At 40.4% G+C, this 22,241-nt stretch overlaps 1 protein-coding gene and 1 long non-coding RNA gene across 2 annotated transcripts in view; one reads left to right on the top strand and one right to left on the bottom strand.

The window, feature by feature from the left end:
* The window catches only part of phc2b (polyhomeotic homolog 2b), a 35,303-nt gene extending 25,178 nt beyond the window's left edge, over positions 1–10,125 (top strand). Inside the window, exons 10-15 of the mRNA XM_080026847.1 lie at positions 2,346–2,560; positions 3,389–3,518; positions 5,077–5,182; positions 5,286–5,394; positions 6,561–6,891; positions 7,450–10,125. Coding sequence (XP_079882973.1) covers positions 2,346–2,560; positions 3,389–3,518; positions 5,077–5,182; positions 5,286–5,394; positions 6,561–6,891; positions 7,450–7,604 — 1,046 coding nt within the window. The 3' untranslated portion in view covers positions 7,605–10,125. The remainder of the gene's footprint in view (positions 1–2,345; positions 2,561–3,388; positions 3,519–5,076; positions 5,183–5,285; positions 5,395–6,560; positions 6,892–7,449) is intronic.
* Positions 10,126–12,546: 2,421 nt separating this feature from the next.
* Positions 12,547–20,674, bottom strand: LOC307249516. The gene is made up of 3 exons (XR_013844838.1): positions 20,607–20,674; positions 15,739–15,854; positions 12,547–13,054 (listed from the first exon to the last, which is right to left on the bottom strand). It is a non-coding gene; the product is annotated as an uncharacterized lncRNA (long non-coding RNA).
* Positions 20,675–22,241: the final 1,567 nt, after the last annotated feature.

Below are 22,241 nucleotides of genomic sequence, written 5' to 3'. Positions count from 1 at the left end.
GTAAGGAGGGTTTCATCGTTTGCTTCAACAACGCTTTAAAAACACTCACGACTGTTGGTTTAAGTGTTGCTTGCATAGATGGGATAAATGACATTCCAGTCACAGAACAGCTTTTGCTCAATAGACAGGGCCTGACGCATACTTACTTGTTTATTAGTCTATGATAATGGCAGCTCCGAGGAACCAAATTCTATAAACTTTGGGGTTGTCTATTGCAAATATTGACATGGATCAGAAGTTACTATGGTGACATTTTTCCTTAATGGTTGGAAATAGTGTTAATGCTGTGTTTCTTGTAAAGGGAAACATACTGCAGACCACTAATTGCTCTGTCTCTGGACAGTGAATTGGGTGTGATGATGTGTCTTGGAGATGCACTGCTCACCGCCAGAGCAAGAAACTACTGTATTCCAGTATTCGGCTGCACGTTACAGATACAATGATTATCTGCACTGAATTACCTCCACCCTGCTCTCTGCTAACACATTTAGGGAAACTTTGTCTTTTAAGTATTAAAAGAAGAAGTGTATAAACGAGTAATTAATAGCAGACTTATGATCACTAATTACAGCAAACATGAACTACAGACCACCAATTCATTAAGGACTCCTTGGTCATTTCATTTATATTTTTCTGACTGTATTTGAGGGTGTTAGGCAGTGTTCAGACAAATGTTTGCAATGTGAGGAAAAAAATACCCTTTTACATTTAAATATGATGTTTCCTCACAATCATCCCAGAAAAGATACATTGACTTTCACCATGATACCATCCCAGAGTTGTAAAAGACTCTCATAGTATTAAAGACCACTGTGCTGCATAAATGCACTAGTGTTTCTGTATGATCTCATAAACTTAACATTGGGATGATGTCACGCACATAAAGATTCCTTCTCTAGGCCTTGTGAAAGTTACATTATTTACATTTTTAAACCTGTTAAAGGTGTCCAGTCAATGTTTCTACTTCATGGTTTTAATGCAATGTTGGTTCCAATTGAAATACATTAACACAATAAATTACAGAAAACATTTTCACAAGCATTAATTATTACAAACGGATCAAATCCCTCCATGGGGGCAACATTGTCGGGGGGCTTGCCCTTATTGCCCTCGGGACCCATATTGTTTTTTACGGCCCTGCTGAAAACGCGCGCGCACGTTTAATTGTGGATTTAATGGGTCTTAGTTATAAAATGTGGGAATAGTCACTGGAGAGTGAGACGCTTCTCCTTTTGAGTCGGAGTCTTGGCTACGGTTTACACATAGTAGTGCAGCAGCCTGTGACAACATTAGCAGCTGTGGGAGGAAAGGGGGTAGGCGGAACCTGCTTTTAAAAGCTTCTGCGTTCGCGGCTCTGTCTGAAGCGGCGCTGCAGCAGTGGAGCAGCAGTGGAGCAGCGGCGGTGGCAGGTCGCTGCGTGTCCGGATCCTTACAACAACAAAAACAAGCAAACTATAAACCGCACATGTTTTCTCTGTGAACACGGCGGAAGTCCGCGCGGTAAGCAAGCTTTCCTCATTCAACACCGCAGCCTTAGTTAGATGACAACGCGTTCGTTTATGTTTGCTTTCGCTTTGACGCTGTTGATGAAAAGCCGAGACGTGATGGTAGGAGTCAAAACACGATGGACTTATTTATTGATCGACAGTGTGCCAGTAGGTCACTTCTAATGTTTTTAAAACAGCAGCTGGCTGGTGGATGTGAGGCTGTTTTTAAATGGAGATGGCTTTAATTTGATAATTACAGTGTTGTCTGTGTCTGGTTTTGGAAAATTAGCCACACATTTGATACATTTATGCTATCATCTTTGTTTTATGGACAGAGACGGCGACCTTAAGCTCAGTAAAAAAATACTTTAGCCGAAAATGTAACCAGTTTGATGATGATGCAAACAATTTTTTTTAGTTTTGTTTATGGATTCATTGTTCTATCTTCATATATAGATAGTCTGACAATACTGATATCACATATATGTGCTTGGTCCCGACCTCCAAACATATTCAGGTTACTATAAAATATGAGGAAGTAGAAAAATATTCACGTTTGAGAAGCTGGAATCAGAACATTTGTTGCATATTTGACTTTAGTCTAATTACCCAGAGCCCAAAGTGATTTGTTTCCCTTGTATGCTTGTTTTTTCAGAAAATCCCCAAATACTCAGTTTAGGATTATGTATGTGAAGACCATTTAAATGCATCAAATCCTACAAATTAAAGAAGCTGTTACAACTCTCCATCGACCACAGCTCTTCATTTCAACCTCAATCCCCACCAGTGAAAAGCTCCCAGTCTACATGCTCTCAAAACTTAACTGCATTTCTTTTATTTCTTATTTCTTTGGTTCAGGCGGGGGCCTAACCAAGAGGCCTAGCCCTGCACCTGGGACCCCACCTCCGGCCATGACCTCGGGGAACGAGAGTGTGGCGCCCACAGTGACGGGCACGGCGCCGCACAACGGGGAGACAAACAGACCGCCCCAGGCCATCGTCAAACCCCAGGTCCTCACGCATGTCATCGAGGGCTTTGTCATCCAGGAGGGAGCCGAGCCTTTCCCCGTGTGTGTAAGTGTGCCCCCATTTCAGCTTCACTAGCAGCAGGGCGAGAGGCATGATAAACAACCAGTCACAGCCGGGCCCATTCGCTCTCTCTCTCTCTAGTGTACTTGCCTGCAGGGAGCCATCAGCAAGGCAAACACAAACCCCTCTGGCAATACTAGCACTGACAGCGTGTGATTCAGTCATTGATTCTAGTGAGGTGAGACTCTATAGATGAAAGAGTACAGATGTTCAATGAGCTGCTCAAGGCTTTTTACAATCCCTTCTTTGATCTGATATCTCCCTTTTTAGATTATTATCTGGTTATGTCTGACATTGTGTATCTGCTGTATGTGTAAGCCTGTGGTTGACACTAGTTTGATCTTATATTTATTAATCTCTTTGAAAAAGTTAAATGTTGCACTGAACCCACTTTTGTTTAGGTGCAATATGATGACATGTGCTTGCTGCAAGTGTAGACTTGGGACCCACTGCCTCCTACTGGACATTTGGTGTAAATAAATACCCAGTCTATGAACATTCATAAAGTGCTGACTAGGCACATTTCATACTGTTATTATACTGCATTAGGAGGCAGCATGCTCATTGCAGAAATGTTGATACATAATTATTGACTATTTATATCAATGATTGTTAGTGTTTATTCTTTCAGTTGATGGATTATGTGTTTATTTTTTTTTTAATGTCACAGAGCCCAATATGACATTTTCAAAACCCCTTCCGATGTTGAATTAATAATGGTCCAAAACATAGAAACAAGCATTGTTTGTGTTGCTTCTGCTCAAGATTGATTTGGATTTCATAGATTTGTACATATTGTCTACCTGTCACCAGGTGGAGCGGCTGCCAATTCTTATCGACAGCCCAAAGAAGCTGGATCACCAGCTCTCCTCAGACCCGGACAAAACCCCTGTCAGCAACGCAGCAAACACCGACTCTGAGCCCGAGGACATCAACCAGACGGGTAAGACGAGCACAATAGGTCTTGATTGTTGGTGTGTGTCGCAGTGTGTCAAAATAAACTAGCGATACACAGATCTGACTTTTTCCCAGGAGGTTTATGGCACAACATTACAGTGCATCATTCTCGGACCCACCGTCACATTTATAACACACACACACACACGCACACACACACACACACTCACACTCACACACACACACACACATATATATACCTACCTTGGGCTCCTATATATATATACACCTACCTTATATATATATATATATATATATATATATATATATATATATATATATATATATATATATATATATATGGTATGTAAACAAAGGGGGCCCAAGGTAGCTAACAGTATGCCCGTTAAAAGTTTTTAAAAACAAGCGTTCCCAAGAATCGCTGACTCGACCTTTTAATGGCCTTGTGAATAGATGCAGATCTGGTAGATAGAAAAAATAAAAGGACGGCTGAACTGCTGTGATAAACGTTGACACGAGCTGGTGCTGCACTTGTTATCCTCTGTGCGCGCTCAGAAAAGGCTAACCTCAGCGTAATTACAGGCTCGTGCATCTCTTCCAATTCACTGCATCTTTATTCCCCAGATCATAAACCAACCTGCTACATAGTTAAGCTCCTCATTTACTGTTTTGTCCCTAGTTGCTAAGAGATTGCCCTTGTTTACAGTACATTTCTGAGTTTTTTTCAAGTAGCACAACTGCAAAAGTCACTATTAACACATATGCTGAAGGCTAATTTCTGCCTCCTTATTAATGTAAAATAAACATGCAGGACATGATACGGTATCAGCAGTAGCTCTATAAACATAAATCTACCACTGGAACTAAAAAACATGGAAGAGGAAACTGTAATTCATGTGGATAAGTGACATTTGGCTGTTTACTGATCTGCTTAAGGCCACATTAAACCTTTCATCAAATTTAATGAAGCCAATCCATAAACTCATTAGTGTGCCACTGCAAATGCACAGATTATAGGAAAAACAACAAAATAGTTGAACTTTGCACAACTTTTGCTGCAGTGGCCAATCAAATACATGCAATTGCACATCCTTGTAATTGCTTTGAGTATTATGTCCGAGTCCCTGCTAATGAGGTCATCCAGTCAGGATTTTTTTTGGGGGGGGGAAATCTACACAACAAAACAATGGGTCACTTTAAATACCACAGAATAAAAAAATAAGAAGGTTTTGTTAATTGGTTTAAGTGTTTCTACTAACTTGTTTATGTAGCTTTGTGAGATATGGATTTAAGAATATAAAGTAGTGAATGGCAACTACACATTAATATTCTAACATCCTACATTTCTGAGGCAGAAGTTGAACTGTCACTTTATGTTGTGTTATCAATCATGAGATGCATTCAGAAAGTGCCATTGGGAAAAAAAAACTTGTATGCAAATATATTAAGAATGCTGAATATTTAATGCTTTGGTTTGGTTTTTCACTTTGGGGATTGCAGTTATTTGAGTCGGACAAAAGTGTATGTCTGATTTTAGAATAGAAACTAATATTTAGCATCTGATCTTGTTTCCTTTCCCACAGAAAAAGATCAGGAACCAAAGCTGACGTGTGAATACTGTGGCTGGGTCGACTTCGCCTACACGTTCAAAGGCTCCAAACGGTTCTGTTCAATGGTTTGCGCAAAGAGGCAAGTCACCTTTTTTTGTTTTTTATATTTCTTCTCATTTATACAAATAGTCATATGATGTGAAAAAGGGAAAACGCTTTAATGATGGACCTTCATGTTACAGGTACAATGTTGGCTGTACAAAGCGCATTGGCCTTTTCCGCCCAGAGAGGAGTAAACCATCCTGGCGTAGAAGATCTCGGGGTCGGCCTGGTGGAGAGGCTAAGAAGCAGGTACGGAAACACACACACACACACACACACACACATATATACACACACACCCACACACCTTTCAGCATAGACTGCTTCCACTGCACATTCTATGCCTTGCACTTTTCACGCCTCTTGCTTTTTTTAATGAACTCCGGAATCATTTGTGTCAGAGCCTGATTATGATCCTCTGTCTTTTAAAGGTTCATTAGGTACTCTGTGGTCTTTGTCAAAATGTATCAGCGACCAGTAGGGAATGGGGAAGCATTAGGAGGCATTTTCTGCCTCCTGCACAAGTTATTTTGACATCACTGCCTTTTGTTTTAGCCACTTAATAGAGACATTGACTTCTAGTTCTCCTTTGCCTGGACGCAGAAGCTCATCCCGTCCCCTTTAAAAAATAAATAAATTACAATTAGCAGGAAGGTGGGGACATGGCCGGAGCCTGCCTGAGCAGCACGTTGCAGCATTACCATACATGGAAACATCCGCTTTTCGTGACGACAAGAATATCAGGAAATTCTGAACCGATTTGAACACGTGATTTCTCGACCGGCTGCCCTAGCGTTTAGTGCTCTGCACAGCCACCCCAGACGGTCAGCAGGGAATACGTCTAAATGCATGTATGTCATTATTTGATACGCTAGTATGGTTAAACATGACTATAAATCATTATAACAACGTTTATAGGTCATAAAAGTAAGTTGATAGGTCCTCTTTAAGTTTAATTTATACAAAGATACAGGTCGTTTATATAGCAGACATTTAACAGAGATGTTGCGCAAACAGGTAATATTGTATAAAAGAATATGTCAATAACTGAAACTAAAATATCTATTTCTTTCCTAACTCGGGAACAATTTATTTGAGCTTCATAGCCAAACTATTATGAGTTATGTAATGCCTTGAGGATTGACTCTTGATTCCCCAGTAGGAGTGCTTTTGTTTCATTTTTTTTTCATCATCTGACAAAGCAATTTTTTTCGAGACATAGGTACCGATCCAACAACCGCCTATCAACTCCCTGCAGGTGTTTTATGCTCATTTGACGCTACTGTACAGCATAAATCTTTCTCATTGCCTCTTTAATCTTTTGCTGTCTGACAAAAATGGCCCGGCTGGGTTTTCTTTAAAACCGATGAGCCATTAATTTCTCATGTCATGTCTGACTGTCTTTCCCTTTTCAGAAGCTGTCCCCCTCACCGCAGCAGACTCCGGGCGGTTCAGTTTCCTCTCCACATCCCTCACAGCCCAGTCAGGAGGAGTCCAGCCCGTGTTCGGACATGTCCAGCTACGAAGAGCCACTGTCTCCCATGTCAGCAGCCAGCTCTGACCCACCGGCCCCTGCTCCGGCCCCAGCTCAGGGCCCCGTCCGCAGGCATCACAGCAGAGCCTCGGACCAGGAGGACTGCACTGTTACTGTTAGAGATGAACCTTCACTCTGCCAGCGCTTCATGCCTAACGACCCCACAAAGTGGAACGTGGCAGAGGTTTATGAGTTCATCTGTTCCCTACCAGGTCCGTACGGTAAACTAAACACAGACCCCCCTCAGTCCATTGATGACATTTAATGTTTGCGTAAAACTCACCTCTTTAAAGGTGCTCCGAGGAACTTTCAGTTTGTTTTCATTCTTGCACCCCTTCCCTTTGGACAAAAGCGGTAGACTTTTTTTCTGTGCCAGCTGTTGTTCCTGGGTGAGCGTACCCATGACAAAGGCATTAAGAAAAACTATGTTAAAATAGCATTCTTTGCAGTTATGGTCTCGTTTGCTGTGACATGTCATGTATGATCACCAGAGGAAAAATTAGACTGCCACTGCCAGAATTATTTAAAAGTTCCTCGTAGCACCTTTTAAATACAAGATGAGCTTGGGCTTTGAAAACGTATGTGTTTTATTGTGTTTTATACAACAATTTGGTCAACTGAGGTTGTTTTTAAATGTGCTGTGTTAATAAACTTGACTTGACCCCAGTGTGTTTTCGCTCAAAACACATTTTACATACAGATTATTTTGCTCCTGAATGCTGTTTTAACGTGACTTACTGTCGCTTGTGCTTCTCCCTCTCCGCTTGCAGGTTGTCAGGAGATAGCAGACGAGTTCCGCTCTCAGGAGATTGATGGACAGGCCTTGCTCCTGTTAAAGGAGGACCACCTTATGAGCACCATGAACATTAAACTGGGACCTGCACTCAAGATCTTTGCACGCATCAACATGCTCAAAGACTCTTAGCAGGAAGTGTGTGTGTGTGTGTGTGTGTGTGTGTGTGTGTGTGTGTGTGTGTGTGTGTGTGTGTGTGTGTGTGTGTGTGTGTGTGTGTGTGTGTGTGTGTGTGTGTGTGTGTGTGTGTGTGTGTGTGTGTGTAAGTGTGTGGGAGAAAAATACAGTGTAACACATTGGCACAGGGAAAAATATGCCGCACTGACAACTGATGACTGCACTATGACCTGGCCTTTCTGCCCATGACAGGACCCTTTTTATAATGATTGAGTGAATGTATTTGATCTAAACCAGGTATAAGTGCTAGCCATACTATATTGTTGGGGCGTTTTCTGCACTATGAAGCAGCAAGTTGAAAGGAAAGTCTAGAGCCGCCTCCAAACGCCCTTAAAGCTGGGAACACACCGCATTGGCCGCCTGCGGCGGTTGGCCGCGTGAACGCAGGAGGCTCGCCGCTTGATCATTTGGGTCATATTGGGCCATATTCAGCGGAGCCGCCGCCGCGGCCGCCGGCCGCCACATCGAAGGCGGCGGTTGGCCGCGTGATCGAAAGAGGCTCGCCGCTTGATCATATTGGGCCATATATTCCTGACGCCGACGCCGAAATCAAACCCGTCACACTTATGGTGCAACAACAACAGCATGGTCCAGCTGTGCCAAAAAATACAGATGTAGGTTCTCTGTGTAACCAGCGGCAGTCATGTCACAAATAACATTAAAACAGCATGAAGACGCACCCCGATCGCAAATACACACACATTAACAGCAATTCAGCAACATATCTAAACACAATAACAACAGCAGTGTGTGCTCAGCGGCAAAAATAAAGGCAAACATCAGCCTACCTGAAAGTGAAAGTGTGCCGGCTGACGGAGGACAACACCGGTTCTTCGCTGCACTATATTGGAATTCCACACGGATACCGCCGTCAAGTTTGGGTTCATATTATCCTCAGGAGCAGCACACAGCTGGGTGAGTTTCACTATGCTAACCGGCGCTACCTTGGCTAAAGTACAACCAACAGCTAAACAGATGCAAAATAGCCTACACATATTTGCAGAATGTATTGGAAGCCCGATGTCCTCACTCCACACGCCCACCTCGTCTTGCAGACCACCGCCACCGGGCAATCTCAACGCTGATTGGCTGTGGAGGCGCGGTGCCCGGCGGTGCTGCAGAAAAAGATGAAAAATGTAATCTTTTTCTGCGGCGCCGTGCTCGCCGCACAAGCCTTCGATTCACGCTCCTTCGATGACACAATTTCTATGCGCCGCTAATGGCCGCGCTCCCGATTCACGCGCCTCTCATGAGGCGCGGCCACGCGCCGCGCAAGCCCCCGCCGCCGGCCGCTGGACGCCGATTATTGGGTGGACGCGCAGCCACGCGCTAGTACATTGACTTTGTATGTAATCTCGCCGCGCGGCCAGTGCGGTGTGTTCCCAGCTTTACTCTGCAAAGGAGACGTAAGCCATCTTGCCACATTGTGTATCTGTTTTCCACATCAAGATCGAGATAACTATCGCTCTTTAATACAAGCTGTAACTGCAAAGGCCTTTTATCAGATGTCATTGTCCAGATAACGGGTTAACATTGTTATTATTCCGTGATAGTGGCAGGTGTGAATGGGGGTTCTGATTTGGCCCGGGGGGAACGTTTTAAGGAAAAACAGTGAAAGTGCACTACCTGTTTAGTTGTGCTTGGGTCAGGTCATACTGCAGCACAGTCGATACTGAAGCGAGGCATTGAGACAAACATGAGTGAAGTCTGAATTTATTATGTTATTAGACATGTTGTTTTGTACAGTTTTGTTCAGCGTGTGAATGAAAGGAGTGTCTGTATGTGAGGCTGGGAACAGAAGACTGCATTCATTAATTTGCTAATTTTCATTCAGCAGTGCTCCTTTGGCTTTTAAAAAAAACCAAGACTCTTACATCTCGTGAATACAAAGCCTGAATGCAGACAAACATCGAAGAAGCTTCTTATGCGACATTGATTTCCCTTTCATGTGGAACTCGCCAGCTTTTTCCTGTATATTTGAACTGCTTACAAAATGTTTTTTTTCCCAGTTTTTCAAAATGATTTACTAAAACATTGATTTCTTGTCTCAGTATTGTAAGAGGACTCCCATGCTACCCAAGGAACAATTTGGGTTTGCTGCTCTCTTCACGCAGCCCTGCTTTTAGCACTTATTTTCCTTGACGTTTTCCTTAACGTCCTGAGATACTACACCTAACAAGAGAGGGGCATTTGTGCAGCAATGCAAACTAGTTTATATGTACATAGATGCTCAAGTGAGGAAAAAGACTGAAGTGTGAAACTCACTTTTTTAAGTTATCCATGCTATTTTAAAATAGAAATTAAATGGTGTTTAATATTTTGAAATATGCAAATGTATAAATATCATGGCCTGGGAGTTGTTTTTAAATGTAAATTGTTTTTCTAATGAAAATATGATCATATCTATTTGTGTTTTGTGGGTGTGATCGAAGGTCAACTTTTTTAGATAAGGCTTTGTCAAATGCTTGTATTTATCAAAACAGTTTGTTACACAACATTTTGAAATTATAAATAATTTGCAATACAGTTCTGTCTTGGGCCATTTTTTCTGTGACAGATAAAGTATTTTTAAATGTTTGAAGGACAATATTACAGTTAATTGAGATACTGTCATTCTGTATCGATCATTTTACTATGTTGATCATTTTAAGTTGCAGGACTCAGGAGGCTTATCTCTCTCAGTTCCTTCTCAAATGCATTCAAAGTTTCTCGTTTAAAAATGTCAGCATTAATACTTAACAAACCATCATATCATCCAAACAAAAAACCAATGTAGGAAAAAAAATGCAAAAGGGTCAGGGTACTATAGTATAATTCCTTTTTTCATTGATATCAAAATGGAAAAAACGGAAAACTTCTGTTGGTTTCAAACCAAAAACGGACTAAATTGTTTTTTTTGTCTGAATCGAAAAACAAACAGAACTGCCCAATGTGTCGTCTCTGTACTATAGTATAATTCCTTTTTTCATTGATATCAAAATGGAAAAAACGGAAAACTTCTGTTGGTTTCAAACCAATAACGGACTGATTTGTTTTTTTTGTCTGAATCGAAAAACAAACAGAACTGCCCAAAGTGCTCCGTTTTTCGTTTTTGCCGATACCTTTGAGCCATTTTCTATTTGAATTGAAGAAGGAAATGACTGCCCAGCTGATTCCTTTTTTGATTTTGTGCTCAAAACGAAAAACGAAGTCACGTGGTGTCAAACAGGAAAGAGGTCCTGTGTCATGGCCGCCGTCAAATTGTGTCCTTCAAAATAAAACTATGCCTTTGCAACGCTAGCTGATCAAATAAAATATAACTAAAAATACAGTTTTATATATAAATATTTTGATATAGATAGGCTTCTGATATAAAAAGTCATGAAATGTTATTTTGTTGGCTATAGCCTATTCATTTTAATTGTAAAAGAAAAAAAGAAAAAAAAACGAGAGGAGAGGACACTTTTTTATTATTATTATAGGCCTAGCCTTCAGCTTACCTTTTTGCATATAGGCTATTTGTTGACCCTGACACACAGAAAAGTTTTCAATTGAACACACACAATTATGCCTAAACATTTATTTTCGATACAATAGGCTACTTGAACAAACTGGTAGAAGCAGCTCAGGTAATAAGCAATTATTAGGTCACTGCATATGAGGTCACTTAGGACAGCCAAGTCCAAAGTGTGTCCAAGACCAAACCCAGTACTGTGTGAATCTTGAGGTATGAAGCACAGGGAAATTGTCTCACCATCTCTGATCAGACAAACTTCATGCCGTTTCATAGTTCATATAAGATCTAGCCAGTTCCATGATAGTCATATTACTATTTGTGTTTGTCATCTGAGCCCAATTTGAACATCTAACCACACACACGTCGCTGTGCCAATATGTAATTAGGCTGACAAACCTATGCTTATATAGCCTAATGAGAATTAAAATAGCCTACTGTATTTCTATTGTCATTTTTCATGCAGTTAAAAGTCCTTTGTGTATAGTATTGTCATTTTTCATGCAGTTAAAAGTCCTTTGTGTATAGTATAGTGATGATAAGAGTTGAAAAGGCTATTCCGTTATTAATTCCCCTTCTAGTTCACCACTTAAACAGGTAACGTCAAGAATGAACGGGACAAGAGGTTGATGGCTCCAAAAACATAAACATTTCATCTAATAATTTGTAAATAATCCCATGTCAAAGGACAACAATACAATTACCTAGATAATCATCTCGTTTCTGAGTATTCAGCATGTATCCACAAATAGGCTATTGCTTTTAACCACTTGTTGGTCTAGTAAGGTAATAAATCCAACCAATTTGGTTGGATTTATCAATTTCAATTTGTGAATAAGTACAGACTAGCAAAAAGGAGACATTACAATTTGGAAGTTTTGTTCCTTCACATTTCTTATGTGACATTATCAGTACCTGTACAATTCTAATTAGATTATCGGGTTTAATTATGGATTTTATGTGCCTATTGCCAGGCAGTTCTGCTAAAGAACTTACCTTATGTGATGTGTCCATAGGAACCGGGTATTTACAAAGCTTCATATTCATCATTTCAATGATAAGTAAATATCAACCAAAGTGTCACACCATATACCATTTTATGCAGTTTGGAATGTCTATATTTGTAACACATATTGCATAAATAATTAGGTCTTTGTGCTTCAAAAGCAAGACTAATACATGTCATTTCAATACAAACATTTAATGTATTCTTATATTTATGAATGACAATTATCACATCAACACACGATCAGTTGAAATGCAAAGTAAGAGCTTGCCCCACCAAGAAATCAGAAATTTGGGGCTTTTTAAATTTCTTTTTTTGGATTATGCTATAATTTACTGTATATATGGTCAAAATGGAAAATACAAATTAACAAATTCAAAATCATACCTGCAGCTGTGTAATCCCTAAGATATTATATTAAGAGAAAATGTTAAATTTTATATCTGGCTATAGATAAAAATACCCACAATCCTCAGGTGTTTGCCTGAACAATACTTTATAAAACAAAACTAGTAACTCCTCCTTGTTCTGTGGCCCAATTTTTGTCAAAATCTATTTTAGCATTTTTACATGTCTCACAAATAAACATGACTGAGTATGTCACCTCTTTGACTGCAATCAATATGATTATGAATTGAGAACTGATCTGACTTTGTCTAGACTTAATAATCACAATCACAATCTGAAAACTGGAAACCAATTTGTGTGCTTGAGTCAGACTAATGTGCAGTGTGAAGCTGTGACAGCCAAGCGAGTTCCAGGCTGGTCCATCTGTAGAGATCTTCTCACAGGATGTGGTAGCAGAAGGGCAGCAGGTGCAGTGGAGATGGAGAACCAGCTCTGCTCTCTCATGTGATCTTCTGGAGTGTCCCTCCCTCAGAGAGTCCACCAGGGCCATTGCATAGGCTAGGGGATGAAAACAAATGTTAGAATTAATTTAGTGATATTATAGTATACACATGATAGGTAATATTTAGGGATTGACCAAAGCTGCTCACTGTACGATGGATTGACAGGGTGGCAGGATCACATAACTAGGGGTGTAACGATACACGTATTTGTACCGTACCGTGATGGCACAGGCCCCTCTTGGTGGTTACAGAGGTGGACCGTGGTCCGTTTGTGGCGTACAAAGCGTTAATATGGCGAATGTACAGGCTTGTTTTGCGGTGTGGAACTTAAAAAACTTGACGTCGGAGTTCCCCCCGGACCATTTAGCCTCCGGCTCGGCTCGCACTTGCGCAGAAGCAGCCAGCGATTTAGAGTATTTTATCTCCATGGTGAGCACAGCATGAGGGTGCAAAGTTGCCAACTTAGCGACTTTTCAGGCCCCTCTGGCGACTTTTTTTCAAAAAAGCGACCAGCGACAAATCTAACAGAAAAGCTCTCCAGCGCATCATTAAGACCGCTGAGAGGATCGCCGGCACCCAGCTCCCCAGACTGGAGGACGTCTACCTGACCCGCTGTACTCGGAGGGTCAAGGGCATCCTCAGAGACAGCACAAACCCTGGACACTGCCTCTTCACCCTCCTGCCCTCAGGAAGACGATACAGGACACTGCCTTCCCGCACTACAAGACTGCAAAACAGTTTCTACCACAGAGCGGTGACATTAGTAAACTCCACTCCCACTCTACTGCCACACTGACACTCCCCATCTCATCTCATACACACACGATTGCACTATTGCACTTGGACTTTTTAAAACATTTTATTTATATATATATTCTATTTATATATATATACTGCGGATAATGTCGTGTTTTGTTTTAAATATTTTTTATATTTTGTACTGTGCAACTGGAGGACTGCTCCAAACAGAATTTTGTTGTCTTGTACAATGACAATAAAGATTCTATTCTATTCTAGCTACTTTTTCTGGTGTTATTGGTGACCTTTGGAGACTGTCGCTAAAGCAAAAGCATGTAGCTCTCGCTGTCATCTCTCTCGTTCGGTCGTGGCATAGCGGGTCACCCTCGCTGCTGTCCTCGGCATTTGAGACGCAACATTTATTTAATGCTCATAGTTAATCACATAGCTTAGTGCTGAAACGAAAGCTATCAACGCCGTGGTTTAAGGCTGAAATGATAACCGGGGCACGTTAACCTTTTCGATTGGAAGGCTTCCGCGATCTCCGTCAGTTTCAGTTTACAGCCGACAAAGTTACAATCACAACGACCGCATGGACAGTGCATGGACTTGGGACAGCATTTAAAAGAAGCCTCTCATTCTTATTATCATTAGGGCTTTGATGCAAATGATGAAATCTAAACATTACGGCGGCCCTGGTGGTGCGTAAAAGGACAGCGCTGTTGGCAATCAATCTCTCCTCAACCCACAACTACCGCAGCTAAAAAGCCACAGTAAAAGTCGATCGCACAGCTGATTCCTGCCTGCGACACGTTGACTCGCCTCATAATGAGTCGAGGCTTTGCATTGGCTTTGGCGATGTCCGGTGCCTCTTTTTTCTCTCCTCACAAAGCGTTCTCTCTCCCATTGCACACACGCAAGCCCCGGCCGCTTCCAAGAGCACAGCCAGTGTTGGTTCCACTCGATAAAAAAAATAAAAAACACAACTTGGACACAGGCCCTTAAGCTATGTAAAGTGCTTTGAGTGCGAGAAATGCGCTATATAAATTAAACATAGGCTATTATTATTATTAGGCTGAATGATCGCTCTGGTAACGGGCAGTCCATTACTGGACGCTGAATACTAGACCCCGAATATAAGATGACCCGACTTTTTACGACCTTCCAGGGGGAAAAACCCGTCTTATATTCTGACCAATACGGTAGTAGCCTACTCCTCTTTTACAGTCTATGAGTAGTGCAAATAAAGATATTTTACAGTGCTATCGAACAGAGAGCGAACTGCATGGCGAAAGTCAGCAGAAAACCGGAGCTTGCAGGCGCCCCCGTCATTCAAATCGTATTTGAGGGATAACTTCGGATTCCAGGTGAATTATGAAGACAGTGATAGACGTGTGGAACAATGTCGGCACACAGGTTATTGTTTTACCGTGATCGCCTATGTAGGAGCCAACCATGGACATATAAAGGGAGCCAACACGTCGAACATGCATACGCATTTGAAAAGGCACCATCCAGGTGTTACTATCACCGTTACTGTGAAGAAAAAACGAGCTGTGCAAACCCAGACATTATTTTCTTCTTTATACTGAAAATACACAAGCTGTCATTTAATTAATGCTGCAGTTGCACTTTTATTTGATAATTGTTATATTTATAAGAGCACTTCAGAGCTAAGAGAGCTGCAGCAATATTTTCTTTTTTTAAAGTCAAAAATACCCTTAAAGATGAGATACCCTTTGTTTACATACCAGTTTACAGAGCCTGCTGAGCATTAACACTGGCTTTTTTTTCCAGTGCAATTTTAGTTTATGCTGCACCTTCACTAGTATTTAAGAAGTATTTTATTCATTGGAGAATTGTAGCAGTATTCTTTTTATATTTGTTATGCATTTTATTTGTATGTTAGCTAGTTACTGACAGCTAAAGCTGTTCATTCTCCCTTAACTATGAACCATACCGTACTGTACCGTACCGTGACTTCAAAACTGAGGTACGTACCAAACGGTGACTTTAGCGTACCGTTACACCCCTACACATAACACATTTCACCATCACTGGTTCTGGCTTCCTCTCATCTGCCATTATGGTTGAAGTGCATGACAGCCAAGATGAGTCTGTGGAAAAGCAGATGGTATAGGTCAGAAGTTGAACAAATGAGTTATCCCAGAAGTACAAACAACATGCAAACATTTGTAAAACCTAACTTACTGTGTGTGGAAACATAAACACAGTTCACATTAAAGGGGACATATTATGAAAAACAAAACATTGCAGGTGTTTGGGCACCCTTTTAGGTTATTGGGGTCTCTACCAGCACACACAAGCTTCAAAAAAACAAATGTGTCAGTTTCTTCAGGGATGCTTTTTTAGAAAAAAAGGGGGATTTGAAGGTTTCTTCCAAAAAACACAGACTGGTGACGAAACCGGTCGGTTTTCATTACCATAAATACTCCCACGGGAAAGCTTACCAGAAACTCGGTAGTTGATTGGCAAATCAAGACGCCCCGTTGGTAATCACACACAGCTGAGCCTCCACTCGCTCATGCAACAACAGAGGAGAAGCAAGCTGCAGTGTTAGCTCATCCTCAAGCTACCATCACACCCCAGCCTCGAAGCAGACCGGGGCTGAATGGATTTTTTGTTTGGCTATGCCCAGCAAAGGTTGGCAATCTAGTGTGATCTGCTGTTATACTGGAGTGTGGAGGAGATTGTGCCTGGAAGACAGAGAGACACCATCTCTCCTCTGGAAATGTAAGTAGTCCTATTTAAAAACAAATCTGTCCGTTTATGAGTTCAATGTGTGTAATGTGCTTTAATTTATCCCTCCTATAATAACCAACGCCGACTGAAACGAGAGAATGTCTCTGGGTTAAGTAGTTAGCGTTAGCGCCCGTTAGCTTTTATGCTAACGGTTAGATCTGTGAGTCTGTCCGTGACAGCCCCTGTGTGAAAACACGGTGAAACTGTATGGTGTGTTGGAAACTGAAGAGTATTTGTTTGTTGTTGACAGTGTGTAGTTATGCAAGCAGTCGTGGTACATGCAGCAGTAGGCCTATTACATCTCCAGTGTCATATAATAATAGACAGGAATAGCCTACTGTAAGTTGCCTCTGCTGCTGTTTGTTTCCTGTCCATTATATTTCAAAAAGCACTGCACAGTATCACTCAGAACTCGTTTCTTCTTGAGCAAGGGCTATACTGAACTTATTAGTGGCCCATCTTATTTAATAATGGAAGAAAAAATATATTTTCATTAGTTTGTAGCTTTGCCATAACTACAGATGTATCATGTATGTAGGCTACACATGATGTAACATTGAATGTGCCATGTTTTACAGCTATCTGGGTGACCTGACGGAGCGTTGACCCACAAGGACCGTCACACTATCTGTTCCATCAGAGGACTGTTCACTGGGTGGAACAGGTGGTCTTCTTCAGGGCCCACCAGCAACAACTGGACAGTTACATACAATATGGCTTTGCTTCTGTTTGAATTATGTACACTTTATATTTCCATTTCCCTGGCTATGAATAAACTGCTTTATTTTTAAGTATGGTTTTGGTCATTTTAAAATGTAATGATACTGTTTCAAAGAAAACATCTTCAGAGAGATAAAGGGTTGAATTAAAAAACGTATAAGTCAATGCATGTAGATCGGTCTGAAAACTAGTCCAACATCCTGACTATGAAAATGTGAGTTTCAAGTAATCCTTTACTACACGAAGCAAACAGTGACAGTAAGCAACACAATACATGTTTTAACAGTAAAACTTTATTATAAATGAGTGATCACAATACAAATGATACATTACCTACTAGATATTGAAAGGGTGTCAGATAATTTGCAGCTCTGACTGTAATTGTTTCTATATATTTTTTTTTTACAAAAGATAATGTCTTTCCAGTGGATCTTGACATGATACATTCCTTTCCTGCCACGTTACTGTACATTTACAGCATGGCTTCACAACCAAAGCTGTTTCACTCCACTGGGTTGTAGATCATTCCCCAGTTTAACCTGTAGAGACATACATAAAACGTTGTATGTTACAAGTTTAGAGAGTTTATTCATAAATACTTAGCTCATATTCTGTTACTGACTGTGACATATTTAAACTGTATTTACCTGAGGATAATGTCAGGGAAACCAGAAATCTTGATGCAATTTTCACAGTTTTCAGCTCAGACTCCTGCCTGACCAGGTTCAGTTGTAAAGCTTTTGGTTTAGAAGTGATAAGTGTGCTGATATTTGCTGTAGAAATGAAGGTAAACATGGTAACATCGATCTCCATGCTGCATTGGCCAAAAGTAAACAAAACTGACAGCTGGGCGTGTGCCATGCCCATATAGGTAGGTATAGAGTAAATGAGCAGGGCGGTGCATGCACGCCCATGTAGATAGGAGGGGGGTAGATGTCAAAAACAAATTTTTTAGGGAGAGGCCAAAAAAGGCCTGAAAAGGCAATGAAGAAATGGGCATTGGTAGAAAACTAATGGGCTTTTTGTACAATAGACCATTAAAACCTTTTCTAGTAGACCTCGGAAATACACATTTAAACCCGAGTTTTTGCATAATATGTCCCCTTTAATGATCGCTCTCTTGTTAGCGTTCATAGGCCCATCATATGCTGTATATACACCACTTGACCTCGGCGCTACTGTCCTATATGAAACACTCTTATACATCTCAAAACACATGCTCTCAATAACAATACACCTCATAAAACACAATAATCACATGCACTTGCACTAGACCTGGGACTCTTAGCACAATACTCAGTATCTCTCCAACAGTTACTAGTCTAAATACCCATGCTAGGCAGGCACTTACATGTTCAATACAATACATGTTCACTTTACAATTACAGGGCCCACGGGTAAGTATTAGCATTTAACCTCAGCTATATGAAAATACTGTCTCTTAAATTAAGTGTATAATTACTTCTTTAAACACAAGTAAAGATAAGCATAATGCATCAACTCAAATGACAGGGCATCATAATAACATTAGCACCATATTACTCCAAACTCAATAACTGTATAACCCAGACTTATTACTAATTTTATTCACTGTATATCATTGCTGCTTTACTGTTGTTAAACCTTTATGAATTATACCTATGCACTGCCTTAACCAAATATAACTCTTCTGTAACCCATAGTCAGCACCAGCCCTGTATTATTCTCACAATACTCTCAAAGAAACTAAAGCAAAAGCATTTAATTAAACATGGGCTCTAGTACAATTCTCAAAACACCTCTACTGCTCCTAACTGTGACGGGGAGGGATGCGTCAATGGCTATGGGCATTAGCATGCTATCAGGGATTAGCTCGGCTATTCATCAATACAAACGGCTTATTCCGTCTAACGACACATTTAACCGGTTCATCACGCTTCAGAACAGTCCTTCATCCCTCCCATGCTCCAAACATACATAGCTAGGAATAGTTATTACACTCGTCTTGGCCCCACACAGGACGTGCCTAGCTTAATAATTAGCCGTGTCATTGCTATCGGCGCCCGCGATCGTAAATAATGGCGAATACACATACATCACACGGGGTCAAATTCAATGTTTACTATTAATGCCACAAGTACAAGTCTAAGCTCTAATACACTAGTCAGGGGGCCTATTGCATAAAACTAGGATAAGGGATTAACCTAGGATATTTCGGTTATCCTGGCTTGCGTTAGCCATGATCTGGTTGCATAAAAGCGGAGGGACATAAGTTACCATGGAGATTTATCCTTTACGTTTAGCCTGGTCGGGACCAGGCTAAACGTAAAGGATAAACTTATTCTGTTGCCTGATTGGCTCAGTCAGCTGTCACTCCGATCTGAAATCAAGGTGTTTAACAGTTATTCCATGATCTTCCGTGTATTGCTTTATTTTCATTAGCCTGTTTTAAGGTACCACATAAAAGACTGCATTGTCATTTAGTTAAATCGTTCTTCTTTTTTATTTATTTAACCTGAACCATTTATAATTAACTTAATTATAATTAGATTAAGATGCAATGATATAAATTATAATAATTTATGTGATAGTCTGTTCATATTGCAGGCTATATTTATACAATTGATTATCGATGGCAGATGACGTTGCAAGTGTGGGTCAAATGAATTCACTTTGTACTTATAACTATATCGAGGTGCATCTGAAACAAAATTCAATATCAATGAAAAATTCCTTTTTTTCTATAATTGAATTCAAAAAGTTAAATTTAAATATATTCTAGAAATTCATTACACATGAAGTGAAATTAATCTAGAATAAACATACTTTTCAGAAGGTCGACATTTCTGTATTATAAATCCTGTTTCTGATTGGTTGTATGTAACATTCTAATATTTTGAGATACTAGATTTTTTATTCCATGATCAATCAATCATCCAAAAAAAGGCCTGACATATTTCACTTCTTGTAATGAATCTATGAAAGTTTCACTTTTTGATGCACCTGCAGACTGCTCACTGTCAACTATTTTATCATAAAACAATGCAGGGACATCAGGAACAGTTAGCAGAGAATACATGTCCTGTATGAAATGAACTGCCCCCTGACTTACGGTTTAAACTAGCAAGGCATTGTGGGAAAATGGGCCGTCTTTTCCATTTTTCCATCAGTAAATCTGTGTTCGATCTTTGGGTCTACTTCTGAAAGCTGTGGGCTGGCACTTAACAGAATTACTTACACCTGGCTTGACAAAGCAGCCCCTTTACATCCTGGATTGGCGTTTATGCAACTGACTAATCCAAAGTGCCCAGGCTAGACTTTGTCAAGGCTGGCTTTATCAATCATCCTGGATGTCTTTATTCCACTTTTATGCAATAGGCCCAGGGTATCATATCTAACCAGCTTACCTGTGGATGGAAACATAAACACAGTGCATATTAATGATCGCTCTCTTGTTGGGATTGGCTTGGCTCGTTGGCTTGGCTCGTCCATGTGCTCGTCATGAACTGACTACCTCGCGGGCCGGGCGCGATCCAGCCAAGTGTAATGCCTAGAGCGCCCTCTGCTGGTGAAGACGAAGGCTCAGCTCCGCTGCACTGCAAACTGTGACCCATCAGAATGTGTGACCCTAGAGGGCGCTGTTCTCTTATTTATCAACTGATTTCAATAGATCAAATGTTTCAACCATAGATAGATAGTATATAAGTTTATATAGGCCTATAAGGTTTCATCCTGGTCTCACAGTGAAGTGTTTACTAATATGGTGGCCCACAGCTCAATTAATAATAGTTTCACAAAAACAGCCCTGCAATTATGAGATTATCAAGTATTTTTCTTAGCCTACAATTTAAATTAATGTGCTGTGGGTCAACGTAGTTAGAACACATTTCACTGTAAGACTGGGTTGATTATTCACCTTTTAAAAAATAACAATCCTACCAATCAGACTCAAGCTGTCTAGTAGGCCTAGGCCATCATATTCTGTACCATGAATACCACACTGTCACTGAGTTGAGTTGAGTTGAGTTGTGGACTTAATAGTAAAGGACAATTCTCAACCCACTGTTCTTTCTGCTCATTCTTGTTACCAGAGCTTTGCTTCTACCAGTAGGCCTGTATGTGTTCAATAATTGTATTGTATGGAAATGTTAACACAAATGAAGATATTAGGCCTATTTGTGTGTGTGTTCAATGAAATAATTTTCCGTCTGTTTGGGTCAACAAATATAGTTAAAGAGAGGTGAGCAGAGAGGTGAGCAGCATCAATAAAAAAAAATCCTCTCATGACTGTTTATCTGTTTGATTCCTAAGTCTTTTTTTTTCTTTTACATTACACAATGGGTTAGCAATTGGTTATACTGCATCATATAGCCAACAATAAATAACTATTTGACAACAGCCTATCTATATATTAACCTGTAAATAAAGCTCTGTATTCTTCATTATTTAAAAAAACAAAAAAAAAAAAACGTTTTCCACACACCAGATAGCAATGCTCTTATTTTGAAGGACACAATTTGACGGCGGCCATGACACAGGACCTCCTTCCTGTTTGACACCATGTGACTTCGTTTTTCGTTTTGAGCACAAAGCCAAAAAAGGAATCAGCTGGGCAGTCATTTCCTTCTTCAATTCAAATCGAAAATGGCTCAAAGGTATCGGCAAAAACGAAAAACGGAGCACTTTGGGCAGTTCTGTTTGTTTTTCGATTCAGACAAAAAAAACAATTCAGTCCGTTATTGGTTTGAAACCAACAGAAGTTTTCCGTTTTTTCAATTTTGATATCAATGAAAAAAGGAATTATACTATAGTACAGAGACGACACATTGGGCAGTTCTGTTTGTTTTTCGATTCAGACAAAAAAAAACAATTTAGTCCGTTTTTGGTTTGAAACCAACAGAAGTTTTCCGTTTTTTCCATTTTGATATCAATGAAAAAAGGAATTATACTATAGTACCCTGTCCCAAAAGGCTTTTAAAACCAAGGGCTATTTCATTTGAGGGATTTTGAGTTTATTATTCTAAAGACCGACGTGCTCTATT

Source organism: Ammodytes marinus (genome assembly GCF_949987685.1).
Source record: "Ammodytes marinus genome assembly, chromosome: 4".
NCBI classification, from domain to species: Eukaryota; Metazoa; Chordata; class Actinopteri; order Uranoscopiformes; family Ammodytidae; genus Ammodytes; species Ammodytes marinus.
The sequence above is the reverse complement of the archived record's forward strand: the minus strand, read 5'-3'. Positions and strand labels throughout refer to the sequence as shown.